The 18,866-nt window shown below is 54.9% G+C and overlaps 1 protein-coding gene across 1 annotated transcript in view; it reads right to left on the bottom strand.

The window, feature by feature from the left end:
• The window catches only part of LOC137346534 (kinesin-like protein KIF12), a 174,570-nt gene that overhangs the window by 85,290 nt on the left and 70,414 nt on the right, over positions 1-18,866 (bottom strand). The window contains exons 6-7 of the mRNA XM_068010008.1: positions 4,466-4,600; positions 294-429 (exon numbers count right to left, since the gene is read on the bottom strand). Coding sequence (XP_067866109.1) covers positions 294-429; positions 4,466-4,600 — 271 coding nt within the window. The remainder of the gene's footprint in view (positions 1-293; positions 430-4,465; positions 4,601-18,866) is intronic.

The raw sequence follows: 18,866 nt of genomic DNA, 5'->3' as shown, positions 1-18,866 counted from the left end.
GGGGATTGATACAGGACAATGGGGAGAGAGTGGGGCAGTGGGATTAGTTTGGGGATTGATACAGGGCTCTGGGAGAGAGTGGGGCAATGGGGTTAGTTTGGGGATTGATGCAGGGCAATGGGGAGAGAGTGGGGCAGTGGGATTAGTTTGGGGATTGAGACAGGACAATGGGGAGAGAGCGGCGCAGTGGGATGAGTCGGGGATTCTGAAGCAAATGTTTGGCAAAGATACGAGGGGTTAGAGGGCCAGTCTTAGAGGTTGCTTCTCAAAACGATGTCACAAACACAAATCACCTTCTCTGAGAACAGCCTGGATTCCCTCCAGGCTATCAAACTTCACAGTGCGAAGATTCTCCACATAAAATCCTGAGTCTCTATTCCAACGGACAGGAAGTGAGTCAGAGATGTGAGTGTTCAGGAGGTCACGAACCTAAACAAAATAAAAATATAAAACTTTGGAAATAAACATCTGCACGAAAAGTGCCAGAGAAGAACAGTCGGGGACAGAAGGGGAAACCATTCAGTTCTGATGTGCATTTCCATAATCTGACCGTACGTGTTTCCTGTCAGATGTCTGTTGAGCTGCATTTACAGTTTCTCATTTACCCAATTGAACCGAACAAGTACCCATTCCCCAAAGGTGCTGACTCTCACAGGGGTACAGTTCCTGAATGTGCTGACACTCACTGGGGTACAGTTACTGAATGTGCTGACTCTCACTGGGGTACAGTTACTGAAGGTGCTGACTCCCACTAGGGGACAGTTCCTGAAGGTGCTGACTCTCACTGGGGTACAGTTACTGAAGGTGCTGACTCTCACTGGAATACAGTTCCTGAAGGTGCTGACTCTCACTGGGGGACAGTTCCTGAAGGTGCTGACTCTCACTGGGATACAGTTCCTGAAGGTGCTGACTCTCACTGGGGGACAGTTCCTGAAGGTGCTGACTCTCACTGGGATACAGTTCCTGAAGGTGCTGACTCTCACTGGAATACAGTTCCTGAAGGTGCTGACTCTCACTGGGGGACAGTTCCTGAATGTGCTGACTCTCACTGGGGTACAGTTACTGAAGGTGCTGACTCTCACTGGAATACAGTTCCTGAAGGTGCTGACTCTCACTGGGGGACAGTTCCTGAAGGTGCTGACTCTCACTGGGATACAGTTCCTGAAGGTGCTGACTCTCACTGGGGGACAGTTCCTGAAGGTGCTGACTCTCACTGGGATACAGTTCCTGAAGGTGCTGACTCTCACTGGAATACAGTTCCTGAAGGTGCTGACTCTCACTGGGGGACAGTTCCTGAAGGTGCGGACTCTCACTGGGATACAGTTCCTGAAGGTGCTGATCTCACTGGAATACAGTTCCTGAAGGTGCTGACTCTCACTGGGGGACAGTTCCTGAAGGTGCTGACTCTCACTGGGATACAGTTCCTGAAGGTGCTGACTCTCACTGGGGTACAGTTACTGAAGGTGCTGACTCTCACTGGAATACAGTTCCTGAAGGTGCTGACTCTCACTGGGGGACAGTTCCTGAAGGTGCTGACTCTCACTGGGATACAGTTCCTGAAGGTGCTGACTCTCACTGGGGGACAGTTCCTGAAGGTGCTGATTCTCACTGGGATACAGTTCCTGAAGGTGCTGACTCTCACTGGAATACAGTTCCTGAAGGTGCTGACTCTCACTGGGGGACAGTTCCTGAAGGTGCGGACTCTCACTGGGATACAGTTCCTGAAGGTGCTGATCTCACTGGAATACAGTTCCTGAAGGTGCTGACTCTCACTGGGATACAGTTCCTGAAGGTGCTGACTCTCACTGGGATACAGTTCCTGAAGGTGCTGACTCTCACTGGGATACAGTTCCTGAAGGTGCTGACTCTCACTGGGGGACAGTTCCTGAAGGTGCTGACTCTCACTGGGGGACAGTTCCTGAAGGTGCTGACTCTCACTGGGATACAGTTCCTGAAGGTGCTGACTCTCACTGGGGGACAGTTCCTGAAGGTGCTGACTCTCACTGGAATACAGTTCCTGAAGGTGCTGACTCTCACTGGGGGACAGTTCCTGAAGGTGCAGACTCTCACTGGGATACAGTTCCTGAAGGTGCTGACTCTCACTGGAATACAGTTCCTGAAGGTGCTGACTCTCACTGGGGGACAGTTCCTGAAGGTGCTGACTCTCACTGGGATACAGTTCCTGAAGGTGCTGACTCTCACTGGGATACAGTTCCTGAAGGTGCTGACTCTCACTGGGGGACAGTTCCTGAAGGTGCTGACTCTCACTGGGGGACAGTTCATGAAAGTGCTGACTCTCAGTGGGGGACAGTTCCTGAAGGTGCTGACTCTCACTGGGGGACAGTTCCTGAAGGTGCTGACTCTCACTGGGGGACAGTTCATGAAAGTGCTGACTCTCACTGGGGGACAGTTCCTGAAGGTACTGACTCTCACGGGGGACAGTTCCTGAAGGTGCTGACTCTCACTGGGGGACAGTTCCTGAAGGTGCTGACTCTCACTGGGGGACAGTTCATGAAAGTGCTGACTCTCACTGGGGGACAGTTCCTGAAGGTACTGACTCTCACGGGGGACAGTTCCTGAAGGTGCTGACTCTCATTGGGGGACAGTTCATGAAAGTGCTGACTCTCACTGGGGGACAGTTCCTGAAGGTGCTGACTCTCACTGGGATACAGTTCCTGAAGGTGCTGACTCTCACTGGGGGACAGTTCCTGAAGGTGCTGACTCTCACTGGGATACAGTTCCTGAAGGTGCTGACTCTCACTGGGGGACAGTTCCTGAAGGTGCTGATTCTCACTGGGGTACAGTTCCTGAAGGTGCTGACTCTCACTGGGATACAGTTCCTGAAGGTGCTGACTCTCACTGGGATACAGTTCCTGAAGGTGCTGACTCTCACTGGGGGACAGTTCCTGAAGGTGTTGTCTCTCACTGGGGGACCGTTCCTGAAGGTGCTGAGTCTCACTGGGGGACAGTTCCTGAAGGTTCTGACTCTCACTGGGCTGCAGTTCCTGAAGGTGCTGACTCTCACTGGGGGACAGTTCCTGAAGGTACTGACTCTCACTGGGATACAGTTCCTGAAGGTGCTGACTCTCACTGGGGGATAGTTCCTGAAGGTGCTGACTCTCACTGGGGGATAGTTCCTGAAGGTACTGACTCTCACTGGGATACAGATCCTGAAGGTGCTGACTCTCACTGGGGGATAGTTCCTGAAGATGCTGACTCTCACTGGGATAAAGTTCCTGAAGATGCTGACTCTCACTGGGATACAGTTCATGAAGGTGCTCACTCTGACTGGGGGACAGTTCCTGAAGATGCAGACTCTCACAGGGGGATAGTTCCTGAAGATGCTGACTCTCACTGGGATACAGTTCCTGAAGGTGCTCAGTCTCACTGGGATACAGTTCATGAAGGTGCTCACTCTCACTGGGATACAGTTCCTGAAGGTGCTGACTCTCACTGGGATACAGTTCCTGAAGGTGCTGACTCTCACTGGGATACAGTTCCTGAAGGTGCTGACTCTCCCTGGGGGACAGTTCCTGAAGGTGCTGACTCTCACTGGGATACAGTTCCTGAAGGTGCTGACTCTCACTGGGATCCAGTTCCTGAAGGTGCTGACTCTCACTGGGGGACAGTTCCTGAAGATGCTGACTCTCACTGGGATACAGTTCCTGAAGGTGCTGATTCTCACTGGGATACAGTTCCTGAAGGTGCTGACTCTCACTGGGATACAGTTCCTGAAGGTGCTGATTCTCACTGGGATACAGTTCCTGAAGGTGCTGACTCTCCCTGGGGGACAGTTCCTGAAGGTGCTGACTCTCACTGGGGTACAGTTCCTGAAGGTGCTGACTCTCCCTGGGGGACAGTTCCTGAAGGTGCTGACTCTCACTGGGGTACAGCTCTCACACACACTGTCTCTCACAATTAGTTATGAAATGAAAAGAAATTGCTGGAAACACTCAGCAGGTCTGGCAGCATCTCTCGAGAGAGAAGTAGAGTTAATGTTTCAGGTCTGTGAGCTTTCATCAGAACTGGGAAGATTAGAATTTCGATTCCTTGTTGTCATGTAAGGACAGTGAGGCTGGCAAGCTATTCCACAGTGGGGGAATCGCTGATGAATCCACTTCACTTCTACTCTGACACCAAACTTTCCCAGCAGGTGCCACTCAGGACTGGAAACATGGAGTGACATTTACAGTTTCTTAGCCCACGGTTCTGAGGCCAATTCAAGCCTCTGTGCCACTTTCCCGGGTCAGAGTAACTCACCACAATCCATGGAGTGAGCCAGGAGCTATCTGGTGACTGCGTTTCCCCACGACTTGGCAGACTGATTGCTTCAGTAAATTGCGAGTGCAATGCAATATCTGCCTGTCTGCTGGGGGCTTGTGGGACCATGGGGTCATTAATTGCACCCCTTCCAGAACCTTCTGGTGTGCGCACTCCCTGCTTGAGCTGTTTCTCATCTAGGTACCTGTTCGTTGTGAATCTCCAGATAGGTGGCACTCAGTCTGAACTCCTGCTCCTTCCTGCAGATCTCCTCCAGCAGTCCCTTGACAGATCGATGCATGAGGCCATACAGACTCGTGTCCTGTGTACGCCCATCAAACTGTGGCAGGAGAAAGAGTTGCGGAACTTACTGCAAGAGCATAGCATGATTCCACACTATGGGAAATACGGGACAAGCCCACAAAGTGTGAGAAACACAGGACAGTCCCACAAAGGGTTACATGGGACAGCCCCACACAGTGAAAAACACAGGACCGTCTCACACAGTGAAAAACAAAGGACCGTCTCACACAGTGAAAAACACAGGAGTGTCTCACGCAGTGAGAAACACAGGACTGTTTCACACAGTGAAAAACACAGGACCGTCTCACACAGTGAAAAACACAGGACAGTCCCACTCATGGTGAAAAGCACAGGACAGTCACACCCAGAGTGCCAAACACAGGACAGACCCACATATGTTGAAAAACACAGGACAGTCCCACAGAGCGTGAGAAACACAGGACAGTCCCACACATGGTGAGAAGCACAGTACAGTCACAGACAGTGTGAGAAACACAGGATAATCACACACATGGTGAGAAACACCGGACAATCACACACATGGTGAGAAACACAGGACAATCCCACACATGGTGAGAAACACAGGACAGTCCTACACATGGTGAGAAACACAGGACAGTCCCAAACAAGGTGAGAAGCACAGGACTGTCCCATACATTGTGAGAAACACAGAGCAGACCCACACATTGTGATAAACACAGAACAGCCCCACACAGTGAAAAACACAGGACAGTCCCACACATCGTGTGAAACACAGGACAGTCCTACACAGGGAAAAGCACAGGACAGTCACACACAGTGTGAGAAACACAGGACAGGCACGTTCAAGGTTCGAAACACAGGACAGTCCCATTCACATACAGTGTGAGAAACACAGGACAATCACACACATGGTGAGCAACACAGGACAGTCCCACACATGGTGAGAAACACAGGACAGTCCCACACATGGTGAGAAAGACAGAACAGCCCCACACAGTGAGAAACACAGGACAGCACCATGAGGAGTGAGAAAAACATGACAGTCCCACACAGAGTGAGAAACACCAGACAGTCCCAAACAAGGTGAGAAATGCAGTACTGTCCCACACATGGTGAGAAAGATGGAACAGCCCCACACAATGAAAAACACAGGACAGTCCCATGCAGAGTAAGAAGCACAGGACAGTGACACACATGGTGAGAAACACAGGACAGTCCTACACAGTGAGAAACACAGAACAGTCACATTCAAGGTTCGAAACACAGAACAGTCCCATTCAGGGTGAGAAACACAGGACAGCACCACAAAGAGTGAGAAAAACAGGACAGTCTCACACAGTGAGAAACATAGACACTACCACACAGAGCGAGAAACACAGGGCAGTCACAAACAATGTGAGAAACACAGAGCAGATTCACACCTGGTGAGAAACACAGAACAGCCCCACACAGAGAAAAATACAGGACAGTCCCACAGATCATGAGAAACACAGGACAGCCTCACACAGAGTGAGAAACACAGGACAGTTGTACACAGTGAGAAACATAGGACAGTCCTACACAGAGTGAGAAACACAGGACAGTCTGACACAGTGAGAAACACAGGTCTGTTCAACACATGATTAGAAACACAGGACAGTCCCACACAGAGTGAGAAACACAGGACAGTCCCAATCAGGGTGAGAAACACAGGACAGTTCCACACAGAGTGAGAAACACAGGACAGTCCCAATCAGGGTGAGAAACACAGGACAGTCCCACACAGAGTGAGAAAAACAGGACAGTCTCACACAGTGAGAAACATAGACACTACCACACAGAGCGAGAAACACAGGGCAGTCACAAACAATGTGAGAAACACAGAGCAGATTCACACCTGGTGAGAAACACAGAACAGCCCCACACAGAGAAAAATACAGGACAGTCCCACAGATCGTGAGAAACACAGGACAGCCTCACACAGTGTGAGAAACACAGGACAGTTGTACACAGTGAGAAACATAGGACAGTCCTACACAGAGTGAGAAACACAGGACAGTCTGACACAGTGAGAAACACAGGTCTGTTCAACACATGATTAGAAACACAGGACAGTTCCACACAGAGTGAGAAACACAGGACAGTCCCAATCAGGGTGAGAAACACAGGACAGTCCCACACAGAGTGAGAAACACAGGACAGTCCCAATCAGGGTGAGAAACACAGGACAGTTCCACACAGAGTGAGAAACACAGGATAGTCCCAATCAGGGTGAGAAACACAGGACAGTCCCAATCAGGGTGAGAAACACAGGACAGACCCACACAGAGTGATAAACATGCGACAAACCCAAACAAGATGAGTTACACATGACTCTCCCACACAGTGAGAAACACAGGTCTGTTCCACACATGGTTAGAAACACAGGACAGTCCCACACAGAGTGAGAAACACAGGACAGTCCCACACAGGAGGAGAAACAGAGGACAGTCCCACACATGGTTAGAAACACAGGACAGTCCCACACAGAGTGAGCAACAGAGGACAGACCCACACATGGTTAGAAACACAGGACAGTCCCACACATGGTTAGAAACACAGGACAGTCCCACACAGTGAGAAACACAGGACAGTCCCACACAGAGTGAGAAACACAGGACAGTCCCACACATGGTTAGAAACACAGGACAGTCCCACACACAGTGAGAAACACAGGTCTGTTCCACACATGGTTAGAAACACAGGACAGTCCCACACAGAGTGAGAAACAGAGGACAGACCCACACATGGTTAGAAACACAGGACAGTCCTACACAGAGTGAGAAACACAGGAGAGTCCCACACATGGTTAGAAACACAGGACAGTCCCACACAGAGTGAGAAACACAGGACAGTCCCGCACAGAGTGAGAAAGACAGGACAGACCCACACAGAATGAGAAACATGCGACAAACCCAAACAAGGTGAGTTATACACAACTCTCCCACACAGTGAGAAACACAGGTCTGTTCCACATATGGTTAGAAACACAGGACAGTCCCACGCAGAGTGAGAAACACAGACAGTCCTGCACAGTGAGAAACACAGGACAGTCCCCTCTGGGTGAGCAACACAAGAGTCCCACACATGGTTAGAAACACAGGTCTGTCCCACACATGGTGAGAAACACAGACAGTCCTGCACAGTGAGAAACACAGGACAGTCCCCCACAGAGTGAGAAACAGAAGACAGTCCCACACAGTGAGAAATACAGGACAGACCCACACAGGGTGAGAAACACAGGACTGTCCCCTCTGGGTGAGCAAAACAAGACAGTCCCACATATGGTTGGAAATACAGGACAGTCCCACACAGGGTGAGAAACACAGGACTGTTCCACACAGTGGGAAACACAGGACAGTCCCATACATGGGGAGAAACACATGACAGTCCTACACAGTGAGAAACACAGGACATTCCCCTCTGGGTAAGCAACACAAGACAACCCCACATATGGTTAGAAACACAGGACAGTCCCCCACAGAGTGAGAAACAGAGGACAAACCCACACAGTGAGAAATACAGGACAGACCCACACAGGATGAGAAACAGAGGACAGTCCCACACAGAGTGCGAAAAACAGGAAAGTCCCAGAAAGAGCGAGAAACACAGGACCATCCCACACATGGGGAGAAACACAGGACAGTCCGACACAGTGTGAGAAACAGAGGACAAACCCACATAGTAAGAAATACAGGACAGACCCACACAGGGTGAAAAACAGAGGACAGTCCCACACAGAGTGCGAAAAACAGGAAAGTCCCAGAAAGAGCGAGAAACACAGGACCATCCCACACATGGGGAGAAACACAGGACAGTCCGACACAGTGTGAGAAACACAGGCCCATTGCATACAGTGGGAAACGCAGGATAGTCCCACATATGGTTAGAAACACAGGACAGTCCCACACATGGGGAGAAACACAGGACAGTCCTGCACAGTGTGAGAAACACAGGACAGTCCCACATATGGTTAGAAACACAGGACAGTCCAACAGATGGTGCAAAACACATGACAGTTCCATTCAGGGTGAAAAACACAGGACTGTCCCACACAGTGAGAAGCACAGTACAGTCCCACACAGTGAGAAACACAGGACAGTCCCACACAGAGTGGGAAACACTGGACAGACCCAAACAAGGTGAGAAACACAGGACTCTACCACACAATGAGAAACACAGTACAGTCCTACACATAGTGAGAAACACAGGACAGTCCCACAAAGAATGAGAAACACAGGACAGTCCCCTCAGAGTGAGAAACACAGGACAGTCATGCACATTGAGAAACACAGGGCCTTCCCAATCAGGGTGAGAAACACAGTACAGTCCCACAGAGGAGGAGAGCAAAGGACAGTCCCACACACGAGAAGAGAGACAGGACAGTCCTGCACAGTGAGAAACACAGGACAGTCCCACACAGGGTGAGAAACACAGGATAACCTGACACAGTGAGAAAAATAGGAAAGTCCCACACAGGGGTGGGGGGTGGTGGTGAGAAACACAGGATAGCCTGACATGGTGAGAAAAACAGGACAGTCCCACTTTGTGTGTGAAACACATGACAGTCCCATTCAGGGTGAAAAACACAGGACTGTCCCACACAGTGAGAAACACAGGACAGTCCCACACAGTGAGAAGCACAGTACAGTCTCACACAGAGTGAGAAACACAGGACAGACCCAAACAAGGTGAGAAACACAGGACTCTCCCACACAGTGAGAAGCACAGTACAGTCCCACACAGAGTGAGAATACAGGACAGTCCCACACATTGAGAAACACAGGACTGTCCCAATCAGCGTGAGAAACACACTAGAGTCACACACAGGAGGATAAACACAGGACAGTCCCCTCAGGGTAAGAAACAGAAGACAGTCCCACATACGGTTAGGAAAACAGGATAGTCCCACACAATGAGAAATACAGGACAGTCCCACACAGTGAGAAATACAGGGCTGTCTCACACAGTGAGAAACACAGGACAATTCCACACAGTGAGAAGCACAGGACAGTCCCAAACAAGGTGAGAAACACAGAACTCTCCCACACAGTGAGAAACACAGGACAGACCCACATAAGGTTAGAAACACAGGACAGTCCCATGCCGAGTGAGAAACACAGGAACATACCACACAATGAGAAACACAGGACAATCTCACTCAGGGTGAGAAACACAGGACAGTACTACATAGACTGTGAAACACAGGACAATCACACACATGGTGAGAAACACAGGCGAGGCCCATTCAGGGTAATAAACAAAGGACAGTCCCACACAATGAGAAACACAGGACAATTGCACACAGCGTGGGAAACACAGAACAGACCCACACAGAGTGAGAAATACAGAACAATCCCATTCAGGTTGAGAAACTCAGGGCAGTCCCACAAAATAACTGTATTTGCTAAGATTCTTGTATATTGTTTATTATTTTAAATTTTTCTGATTTTCCCGAAGCTAACGACTCTCTCTCACCCTCCCGTGAAGGTGCTGACGCACTCTCCCACTCCCCTGAAGGTGCTGACTCTCTCTCCCACTCCCCTGAAGGTGCTTACTCTCTCTCCCCCTCCCCTGAAGGTGACAACTCTCTCCCCCCATCCCCTGAAGGTGCGGACTCTCTTTCCCCGTCCCCTGAAGGTGTTGACTCTCTCTCCCCCTCCCCTGAAGGTGCTGACTCTCTCTCTCCCTCCTCTGAAGGTGCTGACTCCCTCTCCCCCTCCCCTGAAGGTGCTAACGCACTCTCCCACTCCCCTGAAGGTGCTGACTCTCTCTCTCCCTCCTCTGAAGGTGCTGACTTCCTCTCCCCCTCCCCTGAAGGTGCTGACTCCCTCTCCCCCTCCCCTGAAGGTGCTAACGCACTCTCCCACTCCCCTGAAGGTGCTGACTCTCACTCCCCCTCCCCTGAAGGTGACAACTCTCTCCCCCCATCCCCTGAAGGTGCGGACTCTCTTTCCCTCTCCCCTGAAGGTGCTGACTCCCTCTCCCCCTCCCCTGAAGGTGCTGACTCTCTCCCCCTCCCCTGAAGGTGCTGACTCACTGCCCCCTCTCCTGAAGGTGCTGACTCTCTCCCCCCTCTCCTGAAGGTGCTGACTGTCTCTCCCCTCCTCTGAGGACCCTGACTCTCCCTCCCCCTTCCCTGAAAGTGCTGATTCTCCCTCCCCCCTCCCCTGAAGGTGCTGACTCTCTCTCCCCTCCTCTGAAGACCCTGACTCTCTCTCCCCCTCCCCTGAAAGTGCTGACTCTCTCTCCCCCTCCCCTGAAGGTGCTGACACTCTCCCCCTACCCTGAAGGTGCTGACTCTCTCCCACCTCTCCTGAAGGTGCTGACTGTCTCTCCGCTCCTCTGAAGACCCTGACTCTCCCTCCCCCTCCCCTGAAAGTGCTGATTCTCTCTCCCCCTCCCCTGAAGGTGCTGACTCTCTCTCCCCTCCTATGAAGACCCTGACTATCTCTCCCCCTCCCCTGAAAGTGCTGACTCTATCTCCCCCTCCCCTGAAGGTGCTGACTCTCTCTCTCCCCCTCCCCTGAAGGAGCTGACTCTGTCTCCCCCTCCCCTGAAGGTGTTGACTCTCTCCCCCTCCTCTGAAGGTGCTGACTCTCTGCCCCCTCTCCTAAAGGTGCTGACTCTCTCCCCCCTCTCCTGAAGGTGCTGACTCTCTCTCCCCCTCCCCTGAAGGTGCTGACTCTCTCTCTCCCCCTCCCCTGAAGGTGCTGACTCTCTCCCCCCTCTCCTGAAGGTGCTGACTCTCTATCCCCCTCCCCTGAAGGTGCTGACTCTCTCTCCCCCTCCTCGAAAGATCCTGACTGTCTCTCCCCCTCCCCTGAAGATGCTGACTCTCTCCCACTCCCCTGAAGGTGCTGACTCTCTCTCTCCCCCTCCCCTGAAGGTGCTGACTCTCTCCCCCTCCTCTGAAGGTGCTGACTCTCTCCCCCCTCTCCTGAAGACACTGGCTCTCTCACTCCCCCTCTCCTGAAGGTGCTGACTCTCTCTCCCCTCCTCTGAAGACCCTGACTCTCTCTCTGCCCCTCTCCTGAAGGTGCTGACTCTCTCTCCCCCTCCCCTGAAGGTGCTGACTCTCTCTCCCCTCCTCTGATCCTGACTGTCTCACCCCCTCCCCTGAAGGTGCTGACTCTCTCTCCCCCTCCCCTGAAGGTGCTGACTCTCTCTCCCCCTCCCCTGAAGGTGCTGATTCTCTCTGCCCCAACCCTGAAGGTGCTGACTCTCTCTCCCCCTCCTCTGAAGACCCTGACTCTCCCTCCCCCTCCCCTGAAAATGCTGATTCTCTCTCCCCCTCCCCTGAAGGTGCTGACTCTCACTGTCCCAGCCCTGAAGGTGCTGACTCTCTCTCCCCTCCTCTGAAGGTGCTGACTCTCTCCCCCTCCTCTGAAGGTGCTGACTCTCTCCCCCCTCTCCTGAAGACCCTGACTCTCTCACTCCCCCTCTCCTGAAGGTGCTGACTCTCTCTCCCCTCCTCTGAAGACCCTGACTCTCTCTCTCCCCCTCTCCTGAAGGTGCTGACTCTCTCTCCCCCTCCTCTGAAGGTGCTGACTCTCTCCCCCCTCTCCTGAAGACCCTGACTCTCTCTCTCCCCCTCTCCTGAAGGTGCTGACACTCTCTCTCCCCTCCTCTGAAGACCCTGACTCTCTCTCTCCCCCTCTCCTGAAGGTGCTGACTCTCTCTCCCCCTCCCCTGAAGGTGCTGACTCTCTCTCCACTCCTCTGAAGATCCTGACTGTCTCACCCCCTCCCCTGAAGGTGCTGACTCTCTCTCCACTCCTCTGAAGATCCTGACTGTCTCACCCCCTCCCCTGAAGGTGCTGATTCTCTCTGCCCCAACCCTGAAGGTGCTGACTCTCTCTCCCCCTCCTCTGAAGACCCTGACTCTCCCTCCCCCTCCCCTGAAAGTGCTGATTCTCCCTCCCCCCTCCCCTGAAGGTGCTGACTCTCTCTCCCCTCCTCTGAAGACCCTGACTCTCTCTCCCCCTCCCCTGAAAGTGCTGACTCTCTCTCCCCCTCCCCTGAAGGTGCTGACTCTCTCCCCCTCCCCTGAAGGTGCTGACTGTCTCTCCGCTCCTCTGAAGACCCTGACTCTCCCTCCCCCTCCCCTGAAAGTGCTGATTCTCTCTCCCCCTCCCCTGAAGGTGCTGACTCTCTCTCCCCTCCTATGAAGACCCTGACTATCTCTCCCCCTCCCCTGAAAGTGCTGACTCTATCTCCCCCTCCCCTGAAGGTGCTGACTCTCTCTCTCCCCCTCCCCTGAAGGAGCTGACTCTGTCTCCCCCTCCCCTGAAGGTGCTGACTCTCTCCCCCTCCCCTGAAGGTGCTGACTCTCTGCCCCCTCTCCTAAAGGTGCTGACTCTCTCCCCCCTCTCCTGAAGGTGCTGACTCTCTCTCCCCCTCCCCTGAAGGTGCTGACTCTCTCTCTCGCCCTCCCCTGAAGGTGCTGACTCTCTCCCCCCTCTCCTGAAGGTGCTGACTCTCTATCCCCCTCCTCTGAAGGTGCTGACTCTCTCCCCCCTCTCCTGAAGACCCTGACTCTCTCTCTCCCCCTCTCCTGAAGGTGCTGACACTCTCTCCCCCCTCTCCTGAAGACACTGACTCTCTCACTCCCCCTCTCCTGAAGGTGCTGACTCTCTCTCCCCTCCTCTGAAGACCCTGACTCTCTCTCTCCCCCTCCCCTGAAGGAGCTGACTCTGTCTCCCCCTCCCCTGAAGGTGTTGACTCTCTCCCCCTCCTCTGAAGGTGCTGACTCTCTGCCCCCTCTCCTAAAGGTGCTGACTCTCTCCCCCCTCTCCTGAAGGTGCTGACTCTCTCTCCCCCTCCCCTGAAGGTGCTGACTCTCTCTCTCCCCCTCCCCTGAAGGTGCTGACTCTCTCCCCCCTCTCCTGAAGGTGCTGACTCTCTATCCCCCTCCCCTGAAGGTGCTGACTCTCTCTCCCCCTCCTCGAAAGATCCTGACTGTCTCTCCCCCTCCCCTGAAGATGCTGACTCTCTCCCACTCCCCTGAAGGTGCTGACTCTCTCTCTCCCCCTCCCCTGAAGGTGCTGACTCTCTCCCCCTCCTCTGAAGGTGCTGACTCTCTCCCCCCTCTCCTGAAGACACTGGCTCTCTCACTCCCCCTCTCCTGAAGGTGCTGACTCTCTCTCCCCTCCTCTGAAGACCCTGACTCTCTCTCTGCCCCTCTCCTGAAGGTGCTGACTCTCTCTCCCCCTCCCCTGAAGGTGCTGACTCTCTCTCCCCTCCTCTGATCCTGACTGTCTCACCCCCTCCCCTGAAGGTGCTGACTCTCTCTCCCCCTCCCCTGAAGGTGCTGACTCTCTCTCCCCCTCCCCTGAAGGTGCTGATTCTCTCTGCCCCAACCCTGAAGGTGCTGACTCTCTCTCCCCCTCCTCTGAAGACCCTGACTCTCCCTCCCCCTCCCCTGAAAATGCTGATTCTCTCTCCCCCTCCCCTGAAGGTGCTGACTCTCACTGTCCCAGCCCTGAAGGTGCTGACTCTCTCTCCCCTCCTCTGAAGGTGCTGACTCTCTCCCCCTCCTCTGAAGGTGCTGACTCTCTCCCCCCTCTCCTGAAGACCCTGACTCTCTCACTCCCCCTCTCCTGAAGGTGCTGACTCTCTCTCCCCTCCTCTGAAGACCCTGACTCTCTCTCTCCCCCTCTCCTGAAGGTGCTGACTCTCTCTCCCCCTCCTCTGAAGGTGCTGACTCTCTCCCCCCTCTCCTGAAGACCCTGACTCTCTCTCTCCCCCTCTCCTGAAGGTGCTGACACTCTCTCTCCCCTCCTCTGAAGACCCTGACTCTCTCTCTCCCCCTCTCCTGAAGGTGCTGACTCTCTCTCCCCCTCCCCTGAAGGTGCTGACTCTCTCTCCACTCCTCTGAAGATCCTGACTGTCTCACCCCCTCCCCTGAAGGTGCTGACTCTCTCTCCACTCCTCTGAAGATCCTGACTGTCTCACCCCCTCCCCTGAAGGTGCTGATTCTCTCTGCCCCAACCCTGAAGGTGCTGACTCTCTCTCCCCCTCCTCTGAAGACCCTGACTCTCCCTCCCCCTCCCCTGAAAGTGCTGATTCTCCCTCCCCCCTCCCCTGAAGGTGCTGACTCTCTCTCCCCTCCTCTGAAGACCCTGACTCTCTCTCCCCCTCCCCTGAAAGTGCTGACTCTCTCTCCCCCTCCCCTGAAGGTGCTGACTCTCTCCCCCTCCCCTGAAGGTGCTGACTGTCTCTCCGCTCCTCTGAAGACCCTGACTCTCCCTCCCCCTCCCCTGAAAGTGCTGATTCTCTCTCCCCCTCCCCTGAAGGTGCTGACTCTCTCTCCCCTCCTATGAAGACCCTGACTATCTCTCCCCCTCCCCTGAAAGTGCTGACTCTATCTCCCCCTCCCCTGAAGGTGCTGACTCTCTCTCTCCCCCTCCCCTGAAGGAGCTGACTCTGTCTCCCCCTCCCCTGAAGGTGCTGACTCTCTCCCCCTCCCCTGAAGGTGCTGACTCTCTGCCCCCTCTCCTAAAGGTGCTGACTCTCTCCCCCCTCTCCTGAAGGTGCTGACTCTCTCTCCCCCTCCCCTGAAGGTGCTGACTCTCTCTCTCGCCCTCCCCTGAAGGTGCTGACTCTCTCCCCCCTCTCCTGAAGGTGCTGACTCTCTATCCCCCTCCTCTGAAGGTGCTGACTCTCTCCCCCCTCTCCTGAAGACCCTGACTCTCTCTCTCCCCCTCTCCTGAAGGTGCTGACACTCTCTCCCCCCTCTCCTGAAGACACTGACTCTCTCACTCCCCCTCTCCTGAAGGTGCTGACTCTCTCTCCCCTCCTCTGAAGACCCTGACTCTCTCTCTCCCCCTCTCCTGAAGGTGCTGACTCTCTCTCCCCCTCCTCTGAAGGTGCTGACTCTCTCCCCCCTCTCCTGAAGACCCTGACTCTCTCTCTCCCCCTCTCCTGAAGGTGCTGACACTCTCTCCCCCCTCTCCTGAAGACCCTGACTCTCTCTCTCCCCCTCTCCTGAAGGTGCTGACTCTCTCTCCCCCTCCCCTGAAGGTGCTGACTCTCTCTCCCCTCCTCTGAAGATCCTGACTGTCTCACCCCCTCCCCTGAAGGTGCTGACTCTCTCTCCCCCTCCCCTGAAGGTGCTGATTCTCTCTGCCCCAACCCTGAAGGTGCTGACTCTCTCTCCCCCTCTCCTGAAGGTGCTGACTCTCTCTCCACTCCTCTGAAGACGCTGACTCTCTCTCTCCCCCTCTCCTGAAGGTGCTGACACTCTCTCTCCCCCTCCTCTGAAGACCCTGACTCTCCCTCCCCCTCCCCTGAAAATGCTGATTCTCTCTCCCCCTCCCCTGAAGGTGCTGACTCTCTCTGTCCCAGCCCTGAAGGTGCTGACTCTCTCTTCCCTCCTCTGAAGGTGCTGACTCTCTCCCCCTCCTCTGAAGGTGCTGACTCTCTCCCCCCTCTCCTGAAGACCCTGACTCTCTCACTCCCCCTCTCCTGAAGGTGCTGACTCTCTCTTCCCTCCTCTGAAGACCCTGACTCTCTCTCTCCCCCTCTCCTGAAGGTGCTGACTCTCTCTCCCCCTCCTCTGAAGGTGCTGACTCTCTCCCCCCTCTCCTGAAGACCCTGACTCTCTCTCTCCCCCTCTCCTGAAGGTGCTGACACTCTCTCTCCCCTCCTCTGAAGACCCTGACTCTCTCTCTCCCCCTCTCCTGAAGGTGCTGACTCTCTCTCCCCCTCCCCTGAAGGTGCTGACTCTCTCTCCCCTCCTCTGAAGATCCTGACTGTCTCACCCCCTCCCCTGAAGGTGCTGACTCTCTCTCCCCCTCCCCTGAAGGTGCTGACTCTCTCTCCCCCTCCCCTGAAGGTGCTGATTCTCTCTGCCCCAACCCTGAAGGTGCTGACTCTCTCTCCCCCTCCTCTGAAGACCCTGACTCTCCCTCCCCCTCCCCTGAAAATGCTGATTCTCTCTCCCCCTCCCCTGAAGGTGCTGACTCCCTCTGTCCCAGCCCTGAAGGTGCTGACTCTCTCTCCCCCTCCCCTGAATGTGCTGACTCTCTCTCCCCCTCCTCTGAAGGTGCTGACTCTCTCTCCTCCTCCCCTGAAGGTGCTGACTCTCTCCCCCTCCTCTGAAGGTGCTGACACTCTCTCCCCCTCCCCTGAAGGTGCTGACTCTCTCTCCCCCTCCCCTGAAGGTGCTGACTCTCTCTCCTCCTCCCCTCAAGGTGCTGACTCTCTCTCCCCGTCCCCTGAAGGTGCTGACTCTCTCTTACCCTCCTCTGAAGGTGCTGACTCTCTCTCCCCCTCCCCACAAGGTGCTGACTCTCTCTCCCCCTCCCCTGAAGGTGCTGACTCTCTCTCCCCCTCCCCTGAAGGTGCTGACCCTCTCTCCCCCTCCTCTGAAGGTGCTGAATCTCTCTCCCCCTCCCCTGAAGGTGCTGACTCTCTCCCCCTCCTCTGAAGGTGCTGACTCTCTCCCCCTCCCCTGAAGGTGCTGACTCTCTCTCCCCCTCCCCTGAAGGTGCTGACTCTCTCTCCCACTCCCCTGAAAGTGCTGACTCTTTCCCCCTCCCCTGAAGGTGTTGACTCTCTCTCCCCCTCCCCTGAAGTTGCTGACTCTTTTCCCCTCCTCTGAAGGTGCTGACTCTCTCTCCCCCTCCCCTGAAGATGCTGACTCTCTCTCCCCCTCCCCTGAAGTTGCTGACTCTTTTCCCCTCCTCTGAAGGTGCTGACTCTCTCTCCCCCTCCCCTGAAGGTGCTGACTCTCTCTCCCCCTCCCCTGAAGGTGCTGACTCTCTCTCCTCCTCCCCTCAAGGTGCTGACTCTCTCTCCCCGTCCCCTGAAGGTGCTGACTCTCTTTTACCCTCCTCTGAAGGTGCTGACTCTCTCTCCCCCTCCCCACAAGGTGCTGACTCTCTCTCCCCCTCCCCTGAAGGTGCTGACTCTCTCTCCCCCTCCCCTGAAGGTGCTGACCCTCTCTCCCCCTCCTCTGAAGGTGCTGAATCTCTCTCCCCCTCCCCTGAAGGTGCTGACTCTCTCCCCCTCCTCTGAAGGTGCTGACTCTCTCCCCCTCCCCTGAAGGTGCTGACTCTCTCTCCCCCTCCCCTGAAGGTGCTGACTCTCTCTGTCCCAGCCCTGAAGGTGCTGACTCTCTCTTCCCTCCTCTGAAGGTGCTGACTCTCTCCCCCTCCTCTGAAGGTGCTGACTCTCTCCCCCCTCTCCTGAAGACCCTGACTCTCTCACTCCCCCTCTCCTGAAGGTGCTGACTCTCTCTTCCCTCCTCTGAAGACCCTGACTCTCTCTCTCCCCCTCTCCTGAAGGTGCTGACTCTCTCTCCCCCTCCTCTGAAGGTGCTGACTCTCTCCCCCCTCTCCTGAAGACCCTGACTCTCTCTCTCCCCCTCTCCTGAAGGTGCTGACACTCTCTCTCCCCTCCTCTGAAGACCCTGACTCTCTCTCTCCCCCTCTCCTGAAGGTGCTGACTCTCTCTCCCCCTCCCCTGAAGGTGCTGACTCTCTCTCCCCTCCTCTGAAGATCCTGACTGTCTCACCCCCTCCCCTGAAGGTGCTGACTCTCTCTCCCCCTCCCCTGAAGGTGCTGACTCTCTCTCCCCCTCCCCTGAAGGTGCTGATTCTCTCTGCCCCAACCCTGAAGGTGCTGACTCTCTCTCCCCCTCCTCTGAAGACCCTGACTCTCTCTCCTCCTCCCCTGAAGGTGCTGACTCTCTCCCCATCCTCTGAAGGTGCTGACACTCTCTCCCCCTCCCCTGAAGGTGCTGACTCTCTCTCCCCCTCCCCTGAAGGTGCTGACTCTCTCTCCTCCTCCCCTCAAGGTGCTGACTCTCTCTCCCCGTCCCCTGAAGGTGCTGACTCTCTCTTACCCTCCTCTGAAGGTGCTGACTCTCTCTCCCCCTCCCCACAAGGTGCTGACTCTCTCTCCCCCTCCCCTGAAGGTGCTGACTCTCTCTCCCCCTCCCCTGAAGGTGCTGACCCTCTCTCCCCCTCCTCTGAAGGTGCTGAATCTCTCTCCCCCTCCCCTGAAGGTGCTGACTCTCTCCCCCTCCTCTGAAGGTGCTGACTCTCTCCCCCTCCCCTGAAGGTGCTGACTCTCTCTCCCCCTCCCCTGAAGGTGCTGACTCTCTCTCCCACTCCCCTGAAAGTGCTGACTCTTTCCCCCTCCCCTGAAGGTGTTGACTCTCTCTCCCCCTCCCCTGAAGTTGCTGACTCTTTTCCCCTCCTCTGAAGGTGCTGACTCTCTCTCCCCCTCCCCTGAAGATGCTGACTCTCTCTCCCCCTCCCCTGAAAGTGCTGACTCTCTCTCCCCCTCCCCTGAA

The sequence above is a fragment of the Heterodontus francisci genome, chromosome 30 (genome assembly GCF_036365525.1).
Source record: "Heterodontus francisci isolate sHetFra1 chromosome 30, sHetFra1.hap1, whole genome shotgun sequence".
Taxonomy (NCBI): Eukaryota; Metazoa; Chordata; class Chondrichthyes; order Heterodontiformes; family Heterodontidae; genus Heterodontus; species Heterodontus francisci.
Note: the sequence above shows the minus strand (reverse complement) of the source record. Positions and strands in the feature narration are given on the sequence as shown.